The sequence below is a fragment of the Boleophthalmus pectinirostris genome, unplaced genomic scaffold (assembly GCF_026225935.1).
Source record: "Boleophthalmus pectinirostris isolate CB_2022bp ecotype Guang Dong unplaced genomic scaffold, ASM2622593v1 HiC_scaffold_19, whole genome shotgun sequence".
Lineage (NCBI taxonomy): Eukaryota > Metazoa > Chordata > Actinopteri > Gobiiformes > Gobiidae > Boleophthalmus > Boleophthalmus pectinirostris.
Window position 1 is genome coordinate 24046426 of NW_026571140.1, and position 25580 is coordinate 24072005.

A 25580-nucleotide genomic window follows, 5' to 3' on the forward strand; every position below is an offset into this window, starting at 1 on the left:
GACACACACGTTACGCACACGCTTTCCCTTAGCTGTGCTTTTGTGTTTTGTCAGAATTAATGAGAAAAGTTCCCTTGCCCTAGGGGTAATTAGTGTCCTTGGAGTTAAATAAGCTAATACTTAGACACCTCTGGCACAAGCAATTATGTTTGTGTATTGAATAATTGATTCAAAGAGGGGGGAAGGGCTGCTAATCAGATCTGAGCATAATGAATTGATTTAATTAACAGGGGAATCCGAGGCTCGGTGGAAACTGCGCACATTTATTCAGTAGCAGCAGCAGCAGTGGCAGCAGTAGCACGGGCGAACACATAGAGCAGGACGAAAGAGGGAAGGAGACACACGCTTTTAGCACTTGTCACATTTGCAATTGGATTTGTTGTGAGTACAGTTGGCTGTTCGGGAGCAAATGAGAACCAGAGAGCAGCGAATTAACTGCGAGAGAGTCGTTTGAGTCTGTTGCGTCCGCGCGCCGCCGACACTGTTGTAGCTACATTTATATCGCTTTACATTGTTTTGCCTTTTCTTTTTCACTCGCATGGAATTGATCAAGAGCCAGCAGCGCGGTTATACGGCTGTGTGTTTGACTTCGCCAGGGTTCGTTCCGTGGCGTGCGTCGCTCTAGATCTATCGCATGAATTATTGTTGATAGTAAGAGGAAGGGAAAACGTGCACACGCCAGATCTTTACATTTTTCCTCGGTGTTGGTTGGCTGATCGAGGCGTAGTCTAGTAGTCAGCCAGCCGCGCGTTTCAAAGCCATTTCCAGGAGCAGCGTAGAGCGGAGCGAGAGGACCACGGATCGCCCGGGGAAGGACTCCTCGTTCCTCAGGACGATGGTGCTGGACAAGGAAGAGGGTGAGTAACGCACCGTGACAGTGGACACGTGGAGGCGCACTGACATTTTAGCACATTTTAGCACATTTTTACGTGTTTTAGGCACAGTGGTCTCACGTGAGTTCAGTTTGACTGTGTGGTGCATGTGTTTTCTTTTCCCTCGCTTCTTCTTCTACGTCTTTTGTAAAGTTCACGGGCAGCTTTTGACATCACTACGGGATGGGAGAGGACAGCACTGCTTTTAACTTGATTGCAAATTATGGGCAGCGCAAGGACCATTTGCCTGAGTCCCATCACTCCCCCTCTATCCAAATAGGCCTCCTTGCATTACTTATTATCTCTCGCAATGTATTTAGGTTAATGGGCGAGGCAATCTAATTAATTTTAATTTAAATCAAACTCGCCACTAATGACGTCCCATTTTGGATTAGGCTGATGTGGAGTTGTGCAGTGCGTTTAGCGGGTCGTGTGTGTGCATTATGGAAGATTTAATATTCAAATGGAGAGGCTCTACAACGCTAAAAGGCTCTGAATTACAGTCATTCTCCGTTTCTAACACTTCCCTAAGAGCCTGCTGTTACACTGAAATCTAGACCACCTGCTGCCACGCACTGTGACAACCTCCATAAGCATAAAAGCCATATCTTTTTGCCTCCTTTTAAGGAAAGACATTTTAGGGGGTGTATTTTTCCAAACTAAAAGCTGCACTTATGGCCAGTGTTTGACATTTAATAACTAACATGTCTCAATAGAGCGTCCTCTCCAACTTACACATCTAATAGCCATAAAAGATTTGTGGTATAGACATAAATTGGTATGTCTGTGCTGCTAATGTATCCAAATTAACTCAACTGTAAATGCTCTTCTCTTTCAGATGTCTGTCTGGCTCTAAGTTACCCATATGATTCATGATTCAGATTGCTTTTAACAGTTATTGGCCAAGCAATATGGTAAATGTACAAGGTGATGCAAATGGCATTAGCGGGAGGGGATGCACAGGAGCATGTAATGCAGTCAATACTACATTAACTACTGATGCCCAATTACAGAACCAGGGAGAGTGGCTTTTAGGAGCATTAGGACTTGCAGAAAAGCTTAGATCACCTGCTGCTCATTGCCTAAAAGCCTAACCCTTTAGTGGCTGGTCTCTAGCTCAACAACAGAGCTGCTTGGATCCTGTCTTTTCCTCCACTCTGCCCCTCTTAGTGTTTATTGGTAGTAAAGTTATAGTCTTGTCAATTCAAGGCTTCTGGTCTAATGTATCCACTTAGTGCGTGCACAAATACGGCAGAGAGGTGTTCACTCACTGTTTTAGTTGGTCAGTGCACAATTCCTGTTTATACATCATGCTATTGAACCAAGTTTCCATATTAAAGGGGTTACAATTACTTTAAGTCTACTGAGACATATGTAATGAACGCAATAAGGCTTGTTTGCAAACAGTAAGGCTCAATTAATGTCTTAGCGTTTTCCAAAATAACATCTAAAACACTCTAATGAACTACAAAATACGTGTAACCTCTTTTATAATTTTATATGCCTCAGTTCTGTCCTTTTGCCTTTATTTTCATTCACCAAAACAATCAGTGTCTTTTGTCTATTCTATATTACTTTAATGACTCGTTTTAAAAGTCAACGTTCACATTCCTTATTTTATTTCTTGCCCTAACCACAGAGGCAGGAGGAGGAAATCTGAGTGTGAGTGAATGAAAAAATCCCCAAGCTACTGATAAATTTGGAGTTACCTTTGCTTGCTAATTTATGACCCTGTTATCTTCCTGTCCAGTAAAATTTGTACATTCATAAAACATGTGATTGAAAAGCACCGCCTCAAATGAATGCAGACGCTGATCTGTCGCCTGTGTAATAAAACTTGTGCTCCGGGCTGCGATTTTTATTTTGAAATAATAGGAATTGCTTCATTCTTTACCGGCGTTACCATGGAAATACTATCTCGTAGCGACGTTATATTGATTTAGAAAGTGGACAGTAATATTTCTTTTCAGTTATTTGGTTTCTGACGGTTGATTTGTAATTTCCAGTTGGAGATTACTTTTATATGTTCCTTAAGTCCGTTCGCATTTCTGAAGGAATGCAATTTGCTCTCCTCTATTTGCTATTTTTCTTAGCTTATTGCTTTGCTCTTACCGCAAAATTAAACTTGCCTATTTCAAATATTGAAATTACGTCTGGTTTTTGTGCTCTAGGCTCCAGCAATATTACAAACCACATTGCTTCATTTGATGTTCCGAATGTCACTGGAGTTTTATTTTAGACCTCTGCTGCAGTTTTCTTACTTTCCTTTTTATAGTTATTGTGGCAGCACTGCTCAAAAGTTTGATTTACTCTGTATCTGCACACAACAAAGACATCAAAATTAAGAGGAAATGAGATAGAGATCATTTAAATAAACAACAAATAAATCAAGGCTGCTATAAACAGTTTTACAGAGATGTTCCAATTACAATGTGGCATTTTCATTATTTGAGCAAATTCATGAAAAGGTCAGTAGGTCAAGGAGAATCCAGATAACTTTTTTGTTCAGAGAATTGTTTATAAAGATACTAACGTCACTCAGAATATGTAATGAGGTTTCGTATATTGGATAGCAAGAGCATTTATCCCAGAACTAGGGCATGTTTTAGTTAGTCTTGCACATTATGCACTACTGGCGGCTAAACTCACGCTTTTCCCTCTCTCCAAAAAAGTTACGTGTAAATATTATTGTTTACCCCCACAGTGAGCTTGTGATCTTGTTGATATTACAATTACGATTTTGTAGCCGTACTAAAAGTCTGTTGCACATTGATGCAGTTATCCACATAATTGTTAGCAGGGCTGTTCTCACGCTTCCCTTTAGCTAAACAAGGACAAAATGAGCTCAAAATCCCATTTTCACATGTCGAGTAGTGTGTGTTTAATTCCATCTAATCTGATCATACAAATGCACAATTTTCACCAGAGACAATTTTGTCTGTCACCGCTAAACCCTCAGATCCCTATCAGCGCTCATCGTTTTACATCTGTTAGTGCCAAGACGTGTGGAGCCTATCATTTAGCATATTCTCTGTCAGATTCAAAGGCTCTGAATAGAGACTTAACAGACACGTGTTAGCCACCGCGCTCCTGTGTTCTATATGTAAATGCAGTGGTGCACAAACCTGCTTATACACTCCACTACATAAGACCATCTCTGTGTTAGCCTCAAGTCTCATGCCCCTCGTGTCAATACACATTTATACAGTGGGAATAGTCACCTCCGCACTTTAAAACTATTGTTGATATTGTGATTCTTTTACATAACTCATTTTCAGCCTAGTAAAACAAAGTCAGTCTATGTGAAATTGGAGGTGTCAAGTTGAGAATTATTTGAGTTAATAACAAAATCCACACAACCCTTACGCAGCCGCTTATGCAACATTTTCTGTAAGTATACTCTTGGTGTCCACTGCTGTTTGCTTGTATGAAAATATTGTTCAACTTGTCCTGCTAAAAACTTGTGCAAGGCGAAGCCAGCTGTTGATGCCAGGCTGAAGAGAATTAAGCATAATTGCTGGTTATATTATTACTGAATATATTTGTGTATTTTACCCTTGTTAAAGATCCACGTGTAGCAACATTCAGTTTTCTCAATTTATTTTTTTCCCGTCAGGAGTATGCAGAGTAACTCTTGTATCTCCAGATTAGTGAGTTCCAACAAGATATGATCAACCTTGTCATTAACAGACAATAGTTCAACAAATCTCGTGATACTGTGTTTTGTGCATCTTTGACTTAGTCTTAGTCAAGTCACGTAAATGTATCTATTTCTATTCATTTTCTAGATCCTTGTATGCATCCACAGAAGGCATAGCTGATCTTATTGATTATACTGATGTCTTTAGAATAGATGAGGGGTGAGACATACACATCAATTCTAAAAAGTGTGCTTTTCTTTAATATACATCATAAATACAATATAACATTATTTCCTGATAAGTCAAGTGTGAGTATTATAGACTATTACAAATGTTTCAAAAGGACTCTAATGTTTTCTGTTTCAAATTAAGTGCTGTAGCTCTATGGATATGTGGAGGAATATGACCTCTAGGGGCTGCTGCTGAGTTCACACTAGTTTAAGTCTGTGATGTTATTATAGGAGAAAGCCTACCACATGGTTTATAATAATCAAAGGGCAGGTGCTCTATTCTTTCCTGACATTTTCTTTTGTTGTTAGTAAATAGAAAGGGCTTATGCATTCTTTCACTTGAGTAAAAAGCACCTTATAACAAAACATGTTGGCCTTCACTAAATCACATTTAAGCAGGTAACTGAAGCTGTAATTAGAAGTTAATTTATTTTCAAAGCATCTAGCTTTCGGATTATTAAATTTAAATTAAATCAGTGAATAGTGATAATGTGTTTTCATGAAACTAGAAACAAAATGAGCTAAATGACTAACATGACTCTGAAGTTTACGTAAATGTAACTACTGGCTGGCCTCTGTAATTACTATTCATTTATTTATTTTAAATTTTCCAAAGACCTTAAACCTTTTAAACTGTTGACATGAATGACTCTTGTGGTGTTAAACTTCACATGAGGATATAAGAGTTGTTCTAATGGACCCATGAGAACACATTTTATACACTCCTTACTTTAACAACCAAACTTACCCCCATCGTCTACTTCTACTGTACTCCTCTACTTGACAGTGATGATGTTATCACGTCATCTGAGGCTATCATTTTATCATGTGGTTGTCCAGTTGTCAGTGGTAAATTCTCTATCTACTATTTTTGAATGCACTACAAAAGTGTGGCATCAGCATGTTACATACTTGTCCTATGTATACTAGTACCACCAGCACAGAAGAGTACAGTTTGCAACTCAATGAGGCATAAGGCATATTGTACTCAATGAGTACAATATGCCTTATGCACCCATTGACTTTTGACCAGGGCCTGGCTGACGGCGATTTTGGTATGGGGCAATGGCTATATTGATAATGTGATGTGTATTAGCTTTTGGTCTCCCAAATAGGCAGTAGTTAACACAATATTTAATATGCAGTCTAAACATAGAAACAGTTGTCAATTGAACAACATCATCATTAACTTTACAAAACAACCCCAAATCCTGGAAGTCCCAAATCTGTGTGCACCAAACTCACCTTTCTGATGATTGGTCCCATCAGGAGTGGGAGTGGGTGCTGAATGACATTAGAGGCCCATGCTGTCAAATAACTCTCCCCCTGTGGAGAATTTGCATTATTCAAGATTAAAGAGCTTCACACAGTGCACAGTGCTCTGCTGTTCCTTCTTCTGCCCCTCCATTTTCACACACTAAGGACCTTGAATGGCACACCTGTCTCCTGGCATATCCTTTTGAAATAATAAGTGCGCAGTAATTGCCCGAGAGTGGGGGGATTTTAGTACATCACTTCCTGACCTCATGAGTGACAGAAAGTTTCGAGGGCTACCATTTATTTCTCTTCAAATGCATTTTTAATGTGAACATAAAAGTGTTTGCGCATTACTCTGTTCCGGATGGTGCGGAAAGTGGCTGTGACAGGTCTAATGGTTCAATTTTTTTATTGTCAGGAATCAAGAAGAAGTGCCAGATAAGATTGCTTTGACTGTAAAAGTTTAGGAAAGATGGATTTTCTCTACGTCTCAGATGAAAGATCCACTTACCTTTAAAGGCTATTGACAGTCGGCACTTAAGACAAAATAGTAGAATGGCAGGTTACAGGACGGGTCCAGAGCTATGCTTGTTTTTGATTGGTTGATGGTACCACATCCATTTGCTCGTCTGAAAAGTTGATGGATCTGGTCTTTCAGGTGAAGAAAAGCAGACTGCATGGTAAAAAAATAATAATTATACAACACAATAAGAAAATGCATTAAATCACTGCTTATAGGCAACAGAAAACAACATCTGCAAACTTTATTTATACCATAACTGAAAAGATCTGTTAATATGTGTAAATGTTAGGGGTGTAACAGTAATCAAAATATCGTGATATTGTGTCGCCAAAAGTCAAATCACAAGTTTCTCTGCTTAAATTCATTGTTATGGTGCAACAGTAGCTAAAAAAAAAACAGAAGGAACTACATTGACCATGATCCTTTGCTCCATTTTGGTGCAAAATACATGAAGAAATAGCAATTCTAAGCACTTTTAAGTCTTAGTTCTTTGAATTAAGATTTGTCAAAACATTTTAAGAGGAAAAAGTACCATATTCACAATTTTGTTAGCCTCCACATAATATCATAATAAATATTGTACCGTGAGATGCATATTGAGAAAATATCATACCTTGAGATTTGGATATCATTACATCCTTAGTAAATATTCACACATCGGTATTCATCTTATCACTGGTTAAAGATGCCAACATGAGTTTAATCATGTGCTATTTTTAATGTACATATTTGGACTGTGGGTTAAGGGGTGTGAGACTGATTGTATTGATTGCACATAAATTGACATTTAATCTAATAACCTATTGCGCATAACCATAATAATGATTTATGGTTATGTATATTCTAACACATGGCACACTGATAAAGCTCTTCACTCTCTGTTAGCAGTATGCAGCGACTTATGCTATAGCTAACTTTATGACCATACTGTTTTTGCTTTTAGCTTAATTTTACAGCATGACCTTGCACTATAAAACCATGAATTGTCATGTTTGTTTTCCTCTTCCTTTTCATTACTCCTGCAGTTCCTCATCTCTCCATTTGAATTCCTACTTTTCCCTCCATTGACAGCTTACCTTGCGAGCTCTAATCCTAGCCCACTACTGAGAACTCAAGCATTGGAACAAGTCTCCTTCTGTAATAATTTGGAAAACTCTGCCAGTTTTCATGTCTCACAAAAAAGCGGCAATGAATTTAATTAGAAAGCTGTTGCATATCTCTGTGATACATTTCTTTTAATTAACCCCATGTGAATAAATTAAAAATAATAGGGGGTTGAAAAGTGTGGAAAAACACCCTAATGAAGTTTGCCGTTAATTGGGATAGTGTCTGGAAGCCAAACCACAGCGAGAGGGTAGGGAGAGAGGGAGAACACCGGGAGCTCACTATTCACTCCTGTATTAGAAAAAAAAGTGCCCAGGGCTTGGTGCTGACTTCAAGTGTTAGCAATGCCCCTCTGACGTGATGGAAATGACCGAGGGCTGCTAGAAAAGGCATTGCTGTTCTACTGAGACTCCCTATATGCCTATGCTGCGCTTGAAGCTGAGCCAGTGTTATTGCAGGCCCTAATACGGACCACTCATTTGGAGCGGATCAGCAGTAATTATGGCAGGGAAAGTGGCTGCCTACCGACTGTGGGGGTCAGGACACTTGTAACATGTGAAAAGAGCAATTATTCCAGGAGACAAAACCCTCCCTTATCCCCGCACAGTGCCAGGGTCAATGTAAGGGAATGGGCTGGCCAGCGTTTCACCGGGCCTTATTAGCCACTGCAAGCTGCAAAAACTTAGAGAGAGAGTGCATCTTGTTAATGAGTGCGAGTGGTCCCCTCCTCGTCCTGCACCAGCGCTGTCTGCTCCCTCACTCTGACTGTGGGTGTTAATTATGTCATAATCAGAGCTGGAGTATAGGCCCAGAATCACCGAACAGACCGTGCCATTCATGCACAGCCATCTGGAAATGTAGCACTACAGTGACATGGGGCTCTTACACAAAGAAAATATTCTAAAATCTACTTCATGGCATTGTAATATAAATTATCCTTTCAGTTATTTGAAATCCACAAACTTTACCAAAACTGGGTTTGATGGTTTGATTGTTTTTTCAATAGTAATAGCATAAAATATTTTGGCATTCTACTGAGATAATTAAGTGTTATTACAATGCTGTGCCTTATTCATTCCCTTCTCAGCCTCTTATGGTGACAGAAACTTGCTGTCTGTTATACATTTATACAGTCTCAGTTGGTGAGGTGTCTTGCCCAAAGTCAGTATAATGAAACCATCAACCTGACTGGTTAGTAAGCAATTATCCTGTCTAAACTTTGTTCTGCTCACTGCTTTTTTACTTCTCTGTGCCTATGTTGGAGTAATATTTTGAACAAAAATATGCTTTCTAGTTGTCCTCACAAATACACTAATATATTTGGCCACAATTTTCATGTGAAATTTTGCTTATCATTCAGCATAAACTCATCAGCAGGCTTTCAGCTGCCATGAGCACTCCAGCTCTTATTATTATAACCAGATGTCTTGTATTTTGTCTTGGCAATAGAGAATCATGTCAATGGGCTCAAATACAGCGATGACGGAAGCTGAATGAAATGGCTTGATTTATACACAGAGAGACATCTGCATTAGGTCTTATTAGCTTTTGTGTACAGACACCTTGGCCCAGGGACACCTTTTATGAAATTGCCACAGTATTTACAGTTAGGGCTCTGTGTAGGCTCAAGTGCCGTTATACAATTACCACTACTACTACTACCCTCTGGTGTTGAAACAAACAAGACCTATACTACAGAAATAGAGCTTTTTGTAGTTAAACATGGTTGCTGGATTGAACCTTGCCTAATTGGTGCATACTGTTTTTGTGTCCCTGGGCAAGTAACCAAACCCACGGTTCTAACTTTATTTTAATCACAACATATGCCTCTGGTTGCAAAAGAACGTCCTAAAATGTATGCCAAATCATGAATCATGCATCCGTTCACATACACATCAAAATGGGAAAGACTATACTGACCAATCTTTTCTTTAGGGCGTTTATTTTATTCTATTTTGGGTCATTTGTTCCTTAGCAGAGTGCTTGGTCTTTGTTTGCTGCAGCTGTCCCAGTCTGAGCAGCCTGCTGTCTCTACATGTGTCAGGAAGAGCTTCAGGATCACCTTACTACCAGTCAATGTCTCTTCAGGCCATCAGGGCTTTTAGTTTATCATGATACCTTTAGTAAAACAGAGGATTGGGCTTTAGTGTGCGACAAGGCCGTAGGTTGTGACAGATGGCGGAATGTTAAAAGTAGTGTCTTTGATTTTAACACACTTGCCAACACTTTGAACATAGATGGGCCAAAGGTAGAGATGTTGCTTGTACATCCAGATATATCAGGATAGACTTTTATTTTTTAAACAGGTGCACTATGTAACTTTGTCTGGAAGGTTCCACAGCGTCACATTAAAATGATGTACTTCTTTTTTTTTTGTAATTGTATTTATGCAGTTCAGCCCAAAAATATGTAGAAAATTAGGCATTATACTGTGAGTGGGGTCCACTGTCCACTGATCTGACTTGGAACTTGCCCTGGTGGCACCATCTGCATGTTGTTATGGAGATCAGTACATTTAATGCCATACTGTGGGAACATTCTGGGCAACCTCTCCATGGAGACAAGCAGATGGCAGACCATCCACTTGAAAAGTTATATACCTCACCTTTAAATTCATGTAGTCATTGGCATTTTGATATAATTTTGTATTGAATTCTCACATACTTGGAAAACCTTATTGGAAGTATTTGTAGACGCCTATGTGATCTTTGCATCTCTCTACTCTTAAACACTTTCCTGAGTGCTCCAGAATGTATTTGCTTTTAATCCTTTAAGATCAAAAAGGGTTACAGCCAAGTCGTGTGAAGTTTGATAGCTGTAAAGATGGAAGTCTAAATGGGGCTGCACAAAAAGTGGATGCTATCTCTATAATGGGAACTACATGCTCTGACAGACTCCTTGGTCTGAGCAGAACTGTACATATTCTGGGCGATAGCATCTGTGAGAATGTTGATGGATCGAGGAAGAGGCCGATGACAGCACTTTACACACTGGCGCTAATGGCAAATTAAATTCACTCTCACCAAGGATGTTTGGCAGGACAAGTGCTGTTTCCTTCACTTTGAGGGCTAAAATGTCTAACCCCTGTTGGAGGCTGGTCTGTGATGTGGACAGGACAGGCCTTTGGTGACACCGAATGACACTGGAAGGTCAGCGCCACTTGTATCTGTTAAATGGATCGGATTAAGTGGATGCTGCTTCCTCTTATAATACGCAGCTTCTTTTTTGGAGCGAGGTGGTGAACACAAGGAGTCCTGTCCCCTTCACACTGTGCTAAGAGCCGCTGACAGGTGCACTGAAATGTCTTTAGGCGTTGGGGAATTGAAACTACATTTACCTTACTTCTGCTTTTTGTTCAGCTGTGTCTCGAAACACTACTCTTGAATCTGTTTGCTGCAGGCGGCTTTGGTAGAAGAGATCAAAACATGTTTGTTCCCTGCAATGACTACAGTTTTACTTCCTTGTTTATTGAGATGTTTCTTTCCAACAGTCAGGCCTGAAGGAGCAGGACATATGCAAGAAGAAATAAATGTCAAACTACCAGCAAACACAATGCCGCGGCTGGACTGTAGGAGGCAGCGTGTGTGTCATTTTAATGATGCTGAGCAGGGCTTTAAGGAAAGTGTGCCTCCAAACCCAGGCTGCTGTTATTCTGGGATAGGTTAAGCTTTGGCCTTTTCAAACTTGATGTAAAACACACACGTGATATGTTTAAGGAGCATGCAGTGACTGGTGGTCTTGACCAATTAGGAATGGTTCTCCGGAGGTGGGAGAGCGACCTTTTTGTATAATTAGTTCTCTTATTTAAAGCAAAGATTTTGAGTCCAATAACTAATTAGGTGTCATAAAAGGCAAATTAAAGGTTTTTGTGATCCTCAGGGGAATCACAGCCACTCTTTTCCTTCTCTCTGTGCCAGCACTTGCCCGTACACATGTATACAGACACACATATAGCCCTCTCCTCTCTCTCCTCATTAAGAGTGTTTTTAGTTCTGTGGAAGGCTGTCAGCAGAGCACTGTTGGCATACCTGCAGAGAGCTCCCCTAACAAGCCATGAAATGCAGGTAGAGCAGTCTGTCCTTAGCCGCGCTGCCTTAAATTCCAGGCTTTTTACCTTCATTTACGCTCAACATTGGTATTTATAGCAGGTTTTGTGATCCTAATGCACAAGCTTCCAGGGGCCTGTTTTTGAGGGCTAGGGTGAGCGAGCTGGAGGGCTGGCACAAACACTAATTGATAGCTCCCATCACACACACCGCACCAATTAGCCTCTCCTTCTCGCTCCTGATAAAGAAATAAGATTGCTTAACACCAGCCGAGCATGCACTGACATATAAAACAAAGCCATAAATTTGACTAACAAGCTCTGCGATTTCTTCCACTTCTTTCTTAACAGGGCAAAATGCTAATTATGTAACATTATTGATATGCTGAACAAAAATATGAAAATCTGGATCCAATAAGGCACTTTGCTGGTCCATTTAAGTGTGTCAGGGAAAGTATGTGCTTGTGTTTGAAAGAAGTGCAAGGATCGTGTGAGCTTTGTGGAAGTGAATGAAGTTGACAGGGCAAACAGAGAAGACCAGTCCAGAGTGGAGCAGGTTTTTATTACTGAAAATACAAGCAGGCTTGTTCCAAAGTATTTGACTCACACTACATGATACAGTGACAAAGGTAAACACAAAGTTATTAATAAACTAGCTGTTGAAAGTAAATGTTTTTATGGGCATTGGACAAAATAGAGACAGACTGTAATGTGCAGTGTGAGGTTACAGTAGTGACATTTCAACTTATTATTCAGCATTACTTTCCGACCAAAGCTCTTTTATGGATGCCCACACTCACTAAACATGGCGTCACCCCCTGCCATGCAAAGTGTCCAGTTAGTTGTATTTTCTTCTGAGTGAAAGAGAGGGAGAAATGTGTTTTGAAAGTAGAGTGGCAAGTGGCGTCCACTGTGTGTTCTTTTAGCCGGATCAATAGCTCAGTGTGTGAGAGAGTGTCTTAAGAGCTGTTGTCTTGTGCTTTCAGCTGTGGCAGACCTGTTAGTGCTTCAGAGGGGAGCGCTGCGCCCCAGCCTCTACCAGCAGTGGCCTGAGGGGGGCTTTTAGTCCAAACACAAATGTCAACCACACATAGACTATTAGTGTTTAGTGCAGTTATTAAATGGACTTTATTTGTCCTTTAGGAGGCTAAAAGGCGCACTTAAAGGGGACCTGTGTGACAGCAAAGCAATTTGCGAGTTTGGTAACTTAGGTTTGCTGGTTGCAGACACATGAGTACAGATAAGTGTAAAAGGAGGAAGGCTGTAATGCTCAGAGAGTGTGTGTGTGTGTGTGTGTGTGTGTTAGCCTGAGTGAGTCCCACTGTGAGTGCATGGAGCACACTGAGTGTATGCTAAAAGGCACTTAGGCCATAACATATCTCACTGGGGTCTGGTAGCAGCGTTTTTGTGGTCAGAGGCTTTTTAAAAGGTTAATGTTAATCTATACCAAACAAAGCCCATGAGGAGCTTTTACAGCTGTGGACAGTTGAGTGAAATGGCTTTGATGAAATGGTAGGTAACTAATGTAGTGCACAGCATGCTGTAAATATTACAGTAAGCAGAATAAGCATTGTGCTCTTATCTTGTGTATACTCAGGACAGGCTCTTTAGAGGCTGCCTGCCACTGATCATGTAACTTTTGTATTACAGCATGTTCTAGTGGAACAGGTAAGTCAGGACTGCATGGTCCAATGTGACCCGTGTGCCTATCTACATGGAAGAGTGTTTTCTTTAATGCATATGAAGCAGGCGAGGCGCTGCACTGTGGCCGTGAGCGTGCACGTCCTGAGATGCCTGAAGAAGCAGGAGCTTATCAAAAAGAGAACATGAAAAGTCACTGGTGTCCCTGGCCGTAAATCACGCATGGCTGTTTGTCTCTTATCACTACAGGTGTGCCCATGCTCTCCGTCCAGCCCAAAGGGAAACAGAAGGGATGTGCTGGCTGCAATCGCAAGATTAAAGACCGCTACCTGCTCAAGGCCCTGGACAAATACTGGCACGAGGACTGCCTGAAATGTGCCTGCTGCGACTGCCGCCTGGGGGAGGTGGGCTCCACCCTGTACACCAAAGCCAACCTCATCCTGTGTCGCAGGGACTACCTGAGGTAAGCACATGCACGCTCGCACAGCCAGAGACCACTCAGGTGCTTATGTGACCTCCTGCCATCACAAAGATCGCATGTATGTTTTAGGTACCTTTCATTGGAGAGCTCTAAAACGTCTGCTGTCTCAATAACTAAAACACTTTATTTACTGATGTATTCCCAAAGCAGAAACAGAAGTGTTTTAGAACTGTCTACTTTATGACAAGAAACCCATCACAACATGCATCATGCTGCTACTGAATTGAGCTACAACTGTTCAAAATGTACAGTACAAATGTCTCAGTGGAGTGTGTTCCTGTTTGTCAGTTTAGTGCACAGCAGCCCTTCCATCAGATGTTTCTGAGAAATCATTATGTGATTCATTTCTTTACAGAGCAAGTGCATTTGCTGTAAAAGTACTGTATAGTCCAACTGTGAACCAATTCTATAGCTACAAAGACCACTGTGGTTCAATCCTGTATTGTTGCTCATACTAAGTACATGGAAAATGCAAGTCCATTAAGACTTACATTAGAGCAGAGACAGCACTCCGGACATGTTTGGATAATGTTTATTCAATTATGTTTTTCTCTTTATTTCTGTCTTCTTGTGTGTTTATATGTACCTGTTTCGGCTGGCAGTGAGGGACAGTTCAGTGTTGCTTCTGTAGATTTTTGTGGTCCCCTTTTCAGATGCCCCTACCATCTGCTTGTTAAATTAAACATGACCATTTCCTGGGCGTTAAGTCACATTCCCAATGAGATCTGAGCATTTATCTGAGAGAGAAGTCCCTCGGGGACGACTTAGCGATGCCACTGCCCTAAGCCCCCGCACCCCTATAATTCGAACCCCCACCTTCTTCCCTCTCTTCCAGCTCTGTGTCTCTTCCACTTGATGTATTCAGTTGGTTCAGAACTAGTTTGTGCCTATTTTTTTGTGGAACAGACTACAAGGTGGATTAATTACATAATATAGATCAATTAAAATGTGGCGTGACCATTGTTAAGTTTTTCATCATTTAAATAACTCATGTCTCATGTGCAATTGTAACACTCAGGATGTAGTTAAAACAACAAATAATAATTACCCTATCACTTCAAAAACTGAAATCACTGTGTCACTGTAGAACAGACCTACCCCATTAAATCTTATCCAAAGTGTGTATTACAGACCTGAGTGCAGATGATTTAACTTATGGATGTCTATGACATTTCACATCGCCCATCTCTCTGTGTGTGACCTAAAAGGAGTGGTATCCCACTTGAGAGGCGCTTAGGGACGTTGTGTTGAGGTGGCCATTACCATCCATCAGCTCCCACCCACCGTTAATGCTTTTAAGATGCAGTGAGAGGTCCACTCCGACCTGGTCCTGCACCCTGCAGGGCCACGCAGAGCAGATGAGGTAATAATAAATGGGCAAATGACCACCACAAAGCAAAAATGATGAAGCCAAGACTTTCACATGGTAGAATATGTTCAGAAAGAGCTGCCCCCACCCCTGAGCATTAAGTGTCAAACTAGAGCAGAGACAATTTCTACATTAGGACAGAGGGACCAGGGGGTCAGGGACAGAATGACGTCTATAATCAGAATTTACAATATCTAAAATAGGACTAAATAGGAGAGGCAGAGAAAGCTTTGTGCATCTGTGGTGGCCCCTACTGCCTAATGAAATCCATCCCACTCGCCTGCTCTTCAGCTCACCACAAATGCAGCGCACTTAATGGCTAGAGATGCTTGAGATGAATTCTATTATGGAACAAATTAAAAACCTTGCCTCGCGAACAGAGAGGAGTGTTTGAAAGTAGGTGATGCAGTCTCCCACCACAGCTGGATGTAGTTTTTTTTTTTTTTTTTTTTTTTGCTGTAGGACAGATAAGTTCACCTGCTGTAATTAAGTTAAATGTGTTCACTGAATTAGCCATCACATCATTAAATACATGCAGGGAATTAGATGCAGTTTAGTTATACTTAGCTGACATAGCATATTGCAAAAATGTTGTTGTTCTTTTCAATTAGTTTTGTGGTTTAGTTTTAAGATATTCAATTTTTAAATAAGATCTTACATAACATTTATTGCATAAACAAAAGAGTGTGCAATATTGGTCAAATATATTTCAATTTTTAACAATATAGACTACAAACTGTATATCCCAGGGGTGCCACTTATTAGGTCAAAGGCCATGGGACTTTGAAATGTTGAAAGATGGTGTATATATAAAGACAAAGATGTTTGCACCCTCTGAATGTGTCTGCCTTTCTAGTGCATCCTGTGTGTACTACATTTAAGTGAAAAAGTTGCTCCGTCTCCCTTCTTGGTCGGGCATGAGGGATCTAAACACTCCGGTTAGCACTTTCAAAAAGACACAACAGTTGGTGAAGGTCGAACCACTGGATGCATGCATTAACAGCTTAGCCTTTTATGAAATCTGACAAACCCACGGCATACGGGGACTCCTCAAAGAGCACTGGGAACAGGTAGAAAACTTCAAGAGGCGCAGCCCGGCCCATCTCAGCTGCACCGCTCCACGTGATACACCAGAGAGCTGGGAGGGTTTGAAGTCTGCAAAGCTCCGAGTTGAAAGAACTAAAGAAGACCATGGTTTCTCTAAAAACCCATTGTAATAACTCAATAACAGAAAGGGAGGAATACTTTATAGAGTTGCCGTTCAGTGGTGCTTCAAAACAAGTCGCGCAATCCTCTCAAAGTCCATTGTAGATATGCCTTCCCCTGAATAATAAAAGATTTACCCATACATACATGTAAGGTGCACAGTGACTGAAATTATTTAGATTCCTTCTGAAACAAAGTGGTAAAGTCTCCTACTACAGTTGTCAGCTTTTGTGCTCAAGTTTGTGCTCTGTGTAACTTTTCTTGAGTGCCGCTTAGCTACATGAAGAAGATATTACTTTGCTTGAAATGCTCCGTGGTACACCATTAAACTTATTTATTAGGTGTTTTTACTGCGAAAAAATTAGGACAATACAACATATACGTTTGTGCTTTATATTATTACAGTAGTTTTAACAACTATGATATTATTTTTTTCTATTAGCTTTAAAGGTGCACTATGTATCTTTTCCAGTGGAGATTCATCCATTTGCTATCTATCTTCGTGGAGACAAGCATGTGATGCCACCAGGCCAAGTTACAGGTCATATCTGTGAAGAGACGATCCTGATCAAACTAAGAATACATGTTTTTCAATGTATTTTTAAGCTATAAAAACAACTGTTACAATAATGGCAATGAAGAAAAGTTTAATGCTATACTGTGAAATATCCTAGTCCAAGCAATAACTTCTCAATTAAAATTAGCAGGTGATGGACCCCAACCAGAAAAGTTACATAGGTCACCTTTAAGACAGATTGAAATATGATATGTCTATTTGTATGTATTATTCTTGACATGGACTTACACATTTATTGTTGTATCCTTCAAATTATTTAGAATCAGTCAACCAGTTCAACCATTCATATGTTTTTTACACTTGACTTTGCTGTCAGGAAAACAATTTTCAGCCTTTGTGCCCAAAATAATAGTAGCAAAAAGCTTGGTTATATCCATACTTTTTTACTAGTGAGAAATGGTGGCGGTGTTGATTTTGTTTCACTTTGGGTCAGAGAATATTGATTCCTTTAATCCTAATGGCCATGGAAATTGAAGTGCATGAGCCAGTGCACTCTCACAATACATGACATATGTCAGAACAATACCTGGGAATTCAGCACAAAATAGCCCATTCAATCAAAAACGTCAGCTAAATGAAATGAATTAATGGAGTTCTGTTTCTCTCCCTGCTCTCTTTAAAGCCACCATGTCACACTGTGTTTTATATTATTGTGTTATGCTAAAAGCCTGCTTCTACAATACATGTATTCTGATAAAAGGCTCTCAACACAAGCCTTCATGTGGGGTAGAGTTGTACAAAATGAGAAAAACATGCAATACTACGTGGTGGCTACGTTGGAATTAGCACTGATCATTGGTGGTGCTCTAATTTGTTCAGTATTGTTAACCTATACATAAAATGGGTCAATTTAAATTTTAAATGCATGATAGGCAAGGTGATGAGTTAAAATATAACACTAAAATGTAATAGTTTAGCTTCTCTCAAAATAGCAGCTCTTATCGTGTGGGTCCTGTTTGCAGTGAAATACATTTTTAACTTATATAGTCCTTCATTAATACCTTGTTTTAGTCATTTACATGTGTGCAATCATACATTTTTGGAGCTCCAACGTCCACAGAGACCAAAAAGCTAAAATAAACTGCCTTCTCATATATCAGAGCTATATTATTTTAATAACACTCGGCTGGTGGTGGTGGTCAAAAAGCTTTGTTTAGTAAGTTTAGTGTTTCTTTCTTAGCACAAGGACAAGGTATAAAAGCTGACCTGTACGTAAGTTATGAGGCTTGAGACATTGGCGCACTTTGTCTTAGGTTGCCTTTAGCCTCATAGACTGTGACAGAGAAGATCGTAATGTCTTTGAACAGTTCTCTGCAGCTGTAATCTGCTCTTAGCACAAGGAGCCCAATTAAGCTGAACGCGGGTGCCACATTATAACCCAGGCCAATCCACCGTTGGCTAAAGAAGTGTGTGAACGTCCCATTCACAGGCACTTTGTTCATTCCACATTCATGTTTTAATAAAGGCAGAACAAAGGCCTCATCTCAGAGCCAAATGTGTGCCTGTGATATGAAAAACAGATAAATTAAATGAGGTCAAAACAGGTGAAGTGGCTGGGTTTATGATGTAAGGATCCACTAACTCTTTTAAAAGGGAATAGGCAGTAACCAGGGAGCATAGAGCGCGTCTTTGGATGGACATTCAAAGTCAATTACATATTGAAGTTGTTTACAAAGCTGCTGCCATTGAAATTAGTGATTCAGGAATCATTGCAGAAATGTTCCAACATTAGTAACACTTTACAATAGACACATAGGCCTATATCCACCTCATTAAGAACAAGACAACATACTAACATCAGTAACATGCAACCAAAAGCATCCAGCTCTAGCCCATACAATATAATTACATGTAATCACAGAGTATATTTATAGGTAGAATGTACCATGTGTTGTGTAAAATGAAGTGTGACTTTTTCTTCTAATTTTTTCTTTTTTCCCCCAAACAAGACTTTTGAAGCAATAAACACAAATCTTCCAATTTTTGTAACAATCCTGCCTCTTTCACAATGCAGTGTATATCTGTGAGTAGTAAAGGTCATCCCCTGGTACATTTCTCTCGGCTGTATTAGGTCATGAGGGACACAGAGCTGAAAAGGGAAACCTATCCACAGGTGTCGCACTCTGCTTGGGCCGAGGGCAGACATTAGTGAAAGAGCACGCTGGGCCTCCCCACCGAGTGTATTCACCAGCTGTATAGATCAAGTACACTCATGTCCACCTCCCAGCAGGTGTAATGGAGATGTAACAATCATCCGGGGAGCAGTGGGGCTGTAACAGGTGTGTGCATGTCACACTGAGCGAGAGCCTGTGCTGCGATCGCTACAGCAACTAGAGGGAGCCACGAGTGCCCTTTAACTTGACCTGATATGGACACCAAAGAATCACTGGCCAGCAACCTGCAAAGTATCCTCTATATTGTATGAGGAAGGTATAATTGTGTGAATGGGATATATTGAATAAGATAAGGTGCACGGATACCACGCCAGAATTGGGAACTAAACCAGGACTAAAGTAAAGCCAGAATTAAATGAGGACTAAATCAGGACTAGCACAGGATAAAAACAAGTTTACATCAGGACTAAACTGAGTTTAAAACAGAACCAAACCACAACAAGTGTGAATTCATCCAGAAAGTGTTTTTGAGGTGTTTTGGAGAATCTGGAGATCAGCTGAATATTAGCATGAATTAACATAAATAAAAATATATATTTACTAGAACAAAAATAATATACATACATAGATGACGATAAAGGGCATATAGCATGGAAAATTCCACCACTGTTCTGTATTTTAAAGGGCTCATATTAGCCCTTTTTTATACCATTTCCTGATCTATGTTGTAATGCTGTTTTCTCAGCAAAAACATACCTGTGTTTTGTTTCATTCACACATGTTCGAAACACAAATATTTAGACTCTGTTCTTATATAAAACAGAAAACACTTGGTTCCACCTTGTGATCATGTAGTAAAACAGTGTTTTTAAGCTCCATACACCTTCACTAGAATCATTTGGAAGATTTCAGCCCTGGAATTGCCAATCTCTACTGAACTAAAAGTAAACGGAGCTGTTCACTTGAAAACCACCACTTCATGACATCACAAGGTGTAACAGAGCATTTTGAACTTTGGAGATGACAGCCTAACAATAAAGGATTACTCAAACATGTGTGAATGAAGCAAAACAAAACTCCAGGTATGTTTTTGATGTTTTGATTACCATTATAACATGACTTAAAAAGCACAACAGTCAATTTTGCGTAATATTAGACCTTTAAATAAGACTCATAAAATGTTGACTTGATAATAAAGTGTTAAATTCAGGGAATCATGTCAAGGGTAATATAGTTGCCAAAACTTGGTTATTACAACATATACAGCGTTATGTTTTGTGTTTAAAATGTCTCTTTACTGTGTAAGAAACATCTTATATTGCGAGAGCTCATTGGGTGGCAGGTGTCCGGTGCATGTGAACAGCAGTGTTTTATTATAAGAGTAACTAGAGAACAGTGTGTGTGTTAAAACCCTGTGAATCTCTCTCATGGAACATAACAGCCCTGCTCCTGTGTCTCTGTCGCCCTGACTCCACTGGGCACAGACCCTAATTAGACGCAGAGCTGCTGGATAGACGCTTTTCTTTAACAAGGTGAAATACAACTGAATGGGACAGGCACAAACGAGGCACCATATCAGCACTGTGCAACTCAGTCGGAGCCCTACAAGTTTGGGGAACAAATTGTTTGGATAGCACGAGCTGATAGGTTATGGCCCTTTTTCAAAACAAGGCTGTTCTCAAAATGCTGTCTATAATAATATATATAAATGTAAATGTACGATTGGCAGAACTGCTTAAAATTCCAAATATGTTATTCTCAAACTGAATAAAGCACATCTCTTGTCATATAAATCTTGCTTTCTACCATTTGAAAATTGCTTGATAATTACTGAGACAAAATTAGGTTGTCTTTTTTTGTGTGCTTTTTCTTTTTGACACCTGGTGATGTATTTTAGGCCTACGGTCAAAGTTTTGTTATTATGTTAGAAGCAAGAAAATTGGGATGCATAAAGAGCAGTAGACTCCAATCTCTGTGGTGAAAAGTATCAGAATGTGTAGGGCTTTATATGAGTAATGAGATTAAATCACAACATTATTCTCGCATATGCTGACTGTCAGGCTGAACCTTTAGCACAGCTTTATTTTGATTACATTTTACATTTTATATACATACAGCAGACATCAGATATATGAAGCAACATATAAGGAATTATGTAGATAAGAAAAATAAATATATAACTTTCTAACAAAGCATAGTGTGGCTACTTTGAAAAAAGTAACATAACTTTGTTACATAATTCCATATATCTTACTTCATTTATATATTTGTCTTGGTCTTCTCAGTGTATATGAAATGTTGAAACTTTTGTGTCCAAACTTTTGACTTGTAGTGGTGCATTAATTTATATTTATAATTACAACTGTGGAGTCATATTAAGCTTACTGTGTCTGAACAGTTTGTCCATTCTATTTATCCAAACATGGGACTGGCACAATTACTGATTCCCTATGGCTCATTTAAGGCTCACTGTTTGAATTCTGCAGATAGACCCGTGAACTCACCGGTTTTGCACAAATGTTTCTGAATTTGCAGCGTGCTCAGACAAGCCTTTGAAGGAGATTAAACCCATGTGATCATTTTAATTAGGCCATTAGTGGAAAATTAAGCTCTGTGTCTTAACAACTCATTAACAGTAATACCTACTACGGAAATATTTGTGCTACATTGCTACATTTTCTATGTTCAGACGTTGTTAAGCTTTTCCACTATATTTTGTGCACTCTTTTATTGTATGAAGGCAATGGGAGCGTGCAGGGTTAATCGGTGTGTGTATGTGTGTGTCTTTCAGGCTCTTCGGTACAACAGGGAACTGTGCAGCCTGCAGTAAACTCATCCCCGCCTTTGAAATGGTGATGAGAGCCCGAGATAATGTTTACCATTTGGACTGTTTTGCCTGTCAGCTTTGTAACCAGAGGTAAGAAAGGAAATCCAAAAACACTGCCTTGTTAGAAAATCATAAACACAAAATATCCAGTCGCTCAAATATTTGGATGGGGTTTGTCTGTAAAAACATATCTTCCTGTTTTGTGAAAGCTCTTGTTGTAATTATTCAACATGGGTTTCTATCTACATCTATGGACAGAAGTTTGGCCATGTTTAAATCAGTTGAGCGGGTGTTAAATGAGCTCATGTTTTTAAGTGTCGGAGGAACTACAAAACACACTATAAAACTACAGACCCACCTACATGTGTGAAAAGGCATTCCACTTAAACTAACAGACAAAAACTGTATACTTAATAATTACATTGGGGCTTGGCAATATATCAGTACCTTTTGATTATCCAAATAAAAAAAGTCATATAAAAAGTCATATAAAACTTATAAGCAAGATTATCCCAGTATGTTGTTTTCAGATTCTGGGAACTGAAGATGTCATACATTCAATTGGGGGCAAGAGCCAGTTTATCGTATTACTCATGTTGTATTTTCATAAGAAACATTCAAAAGGAAAAATTACACAAATGTTAAACCTAACAATTTCCATTCATGGGAGTTTCTGGGGGCTACAACCTACTATATTACAGAAAATCTGCCTTCCTTTCTGTATTAAATATTACTGATCTATAGAATGTGATAACGACAGCAATAATGACAATCAGATTTATTTACAGGTATGGTTAAGGTTTAAGTAACACTCAATAATGTATGTACTGATAACACAAAAGTCCACTTTCTATTTCATAACCCTTCAAAATGACTATCTGTGTATTGTTTTTAGTTATTATATTGATAATAACTAAATCATTGATATATTGTTGAAGATCAATCTCCTCTCCCTCGACTATTGAGTAAATAATGAAGTATTAATTAACTAATGAAAATACTGCATTAGTATGAGTTTATACTAACCTATGTGACTTAATACAAGATTTGCCACTTTATTAAGTACACCTGTGTTACTACTTCAATACTTTAATACTTCAATTTCATGCCACTAACTCAATGAGATTGGAGCTTTTTAAATGATGTTTTCCTGCAGATCTTATTTGTAGCGAGTTGCTTTTGGAGTTTCCTTTCTATCATCTTCCCAAAACTGCTGGTTACATCTTTTTATGGTGTAAGAATCTCAGTAGATCAGCGATTTCTGAAAGACCAGGCCACGGCACATTCACACACACACACACACACACACACATTTGCTTTCTCCTCATTCTTGTGGGAACTTCGACATATGGCTGAATTCATTGTGTGAGACTCATGTATTTTAAAAAAGCACTGGAACTGGTGCACCTAATAAAGTGGTCAGTAGCCTAATTTTACATGACTCCTTGAGAAAAATAATGTAATAAATCATTAGACATGTTGTAATTATATTGAAATATTGATACAACTGTCAAATCACAATTGAATTTATGAATCAGATATATGCACTTATCTAGCTGTCAACAAAAATGGATAACCAGACAAACTATTATTGAACCTACACTGGAGCATGTATCAATACCAGAGGCTGTATATATAAATGGACATAGCTAATCTGCTGGCTGCCGTGTTACAAATAGGAAATGAACATGGACATGCTTCCAGCTCCATCAACTCTGGCTCCAATTGACTTTACATTGAAAAATTGTCACCCCCCTCTCTCTGTAACTGCTGCTGTTAACCTCATCATTTTGGTTTTAAAATGTTTATATTAACCCACTCTATATGATCCTAGTGTTTTAATGTCACTGTTTTGTCCGTAAACAAATTCCTATTCCTAATAAGGAACTCCGCTCCTATATCCGCTAGCATTGTGAGCTTCATTTGACTGGAATTGAGCGCTTAGGGTGATGTCACACTCCCTTAGTCCACTTCTTTATACAGTCTACGATCAATACTGAAAAAAAATCACTTAAAACTGACAAATGAAAGGTCTGTACTTATATCACAACTCTTGTTACTCCACCTGGTAACACCTAAAAACTGCTCATTGTGGTATCAAGTATCAAATCATTTTCTTACAGTATGAAATTGAGTTTTGGGGTTGTATTGTGACAACACACTACAGCCCTAGTCTTCTCACTGTAGCACATTGTTTTAGACCTATGATGGTATGATGTGAAATACAGTGAATCTGACATATCCAAATATTGCTTTTTACCATTAATGTGGTGTCAGTAATGGGTGCAGCGGGGAGCATGGCTGTCAGGGGTGCTGTGACCCTGCTCTCTCACACAGCACAAGCCCATTAACCTTGTGCGGGCCGCATCCAGTTTCCATAGTGAGCACCTGCTGTAAGGGAATCATGAGTGTACCTCTCCTCTCCACTCAGACCACAAGCCAGGGCTCATCTGTGCACACGTGCTACTGACTATTGCTGCATTATTACACATTACAGGTGACACTGCTATAGTCTGATATCCACACTTTAACCTACTTACATAATTACATCCTCAATAGGTGCTGGGAGAGATTCTGGAGAGCTACACCTGATGGCCGTTTTATTAGGTACATCAGACTCCAGCCAAATCTCATAAAAGCATCATAATGTTTTCTTACTGCTGTGTCCAAGAATAGTCATATTATTATTTCAGTCAATCTATGTAAAAAAGGCAATATAAAGCTAATATAGGAAATAAACTCTACCTAGTGTATAAAAAATCCTGCGCTAAATCAATAAAGAAATAACCAATACATAATTAGCTTTGGCCACTGCAGTAAGGGAAAGTCAAAAGGGTCTTAATTAAGTATGTTTTTCCAGTTTAAAAAGTGCATATTCTCAAACATTAAATAGTAAACTTTATAGTGGTCAAAGATTAGGGTGATGCAATATTGTTTTTGTGGCATTTTATTATTTGTGGACCAGACACACCAGCTCATGTATGTACTGTATGTGCATAAACTGCATTTTTTGTTTGAAAAAAAAAAACAACAACTTAAACTTAACAAAACTCTGACATTTGTAAGGAACAAAAACTCCTAAATTCAGCTAAAATAAAATAAACTAACTTGTTTTATGAAAAACTAATAAACTGTGCTGCTGGAGAAGAGCTTGTCATATTGCCAATCATTTTGAGTTTTCTAATTATCTCTTGACTTGTTTTGTGTGTGGACAGGTTTTGTGTGGGCGACAAGTTTTTCCTAAAGAACAACATGATTTTGTGTCAAATGGACTATGAGGAGGGTCAGCTGAACGGGAGCTTCGAGACACAGGTGCAATAGTGGGACCACACTCCACTCTCCACTCATCGTGCTGCACTTGGAATAGACAAGCGTTGGTCTGCTTGCCTGCAATACTTTTGGAGAAGAGCCCTTTATCGGTCCCTGAGGACTCTATTGTAAATGTTTTGGCCCCTCCCACACCCCAACACTGAGCAGTTACTAATTTCGATGTACAGTTGTGCCTGCTTTGCTGAGCACCGTATTGCTTGTATGTTTTTGTGAAGTTTGTTTAAGATTTGTTTTATTCTTTCTGACTAGGGTCACTGGAGGGTATGTACAGTCAGTTTTCTCTGTATATATAAACTGGAACTTTATTTTATGAAATGTAATGCAATTTTATTACTAGTGTGAATTAAAAGATTCTTAAATGTT

At 39.3% G+C, this 25580-nt stretch overlaps 1 protein-coding gene across 1 annotated transcript; it reads left to right on the forward strand.

Moving 5' to 3' along the window:
* lmo1 (LIM domain only 1) lies at positions 1 to 25580 on the forward strand. The gene is made up of 4 exons (XM_055154955.1): positions 1 to 857; positions 13563 to 13776; positions 21852 to 21977; positions 25103 to 25580. Exons 1-4 carry the CDS (start codon positions 836 to 838, stop codon positions 25206 to 25208), a joined length of 468 nt encoding a protein of 155 aa, XP_055010930.1. The 5' UTR covers positions 1 to 835; the 3' UTR covers positions 25209 to 25580.

Coding starts and splice junctions, on each gene's coding strand:
- lmo1 (XM_055154955.1), top strand. CDS start 836: ATGGTGCTGGACAAGGAAGAGG. Junction 858..13,562: donor GGTGCTGGACAAGGAAGAGG/GTGAGTAACGCA, acceptor TTATCACTACAG/GTGTGCCCATGCTCTCCGTC. Junction 21,978..25,102: donor TGTCAGCTTTGTAACCAGAG/GTAAGAAAGGAA, acceptor GTGTGTGGACAG/GTTTTGTGTGGGCGACAAGT.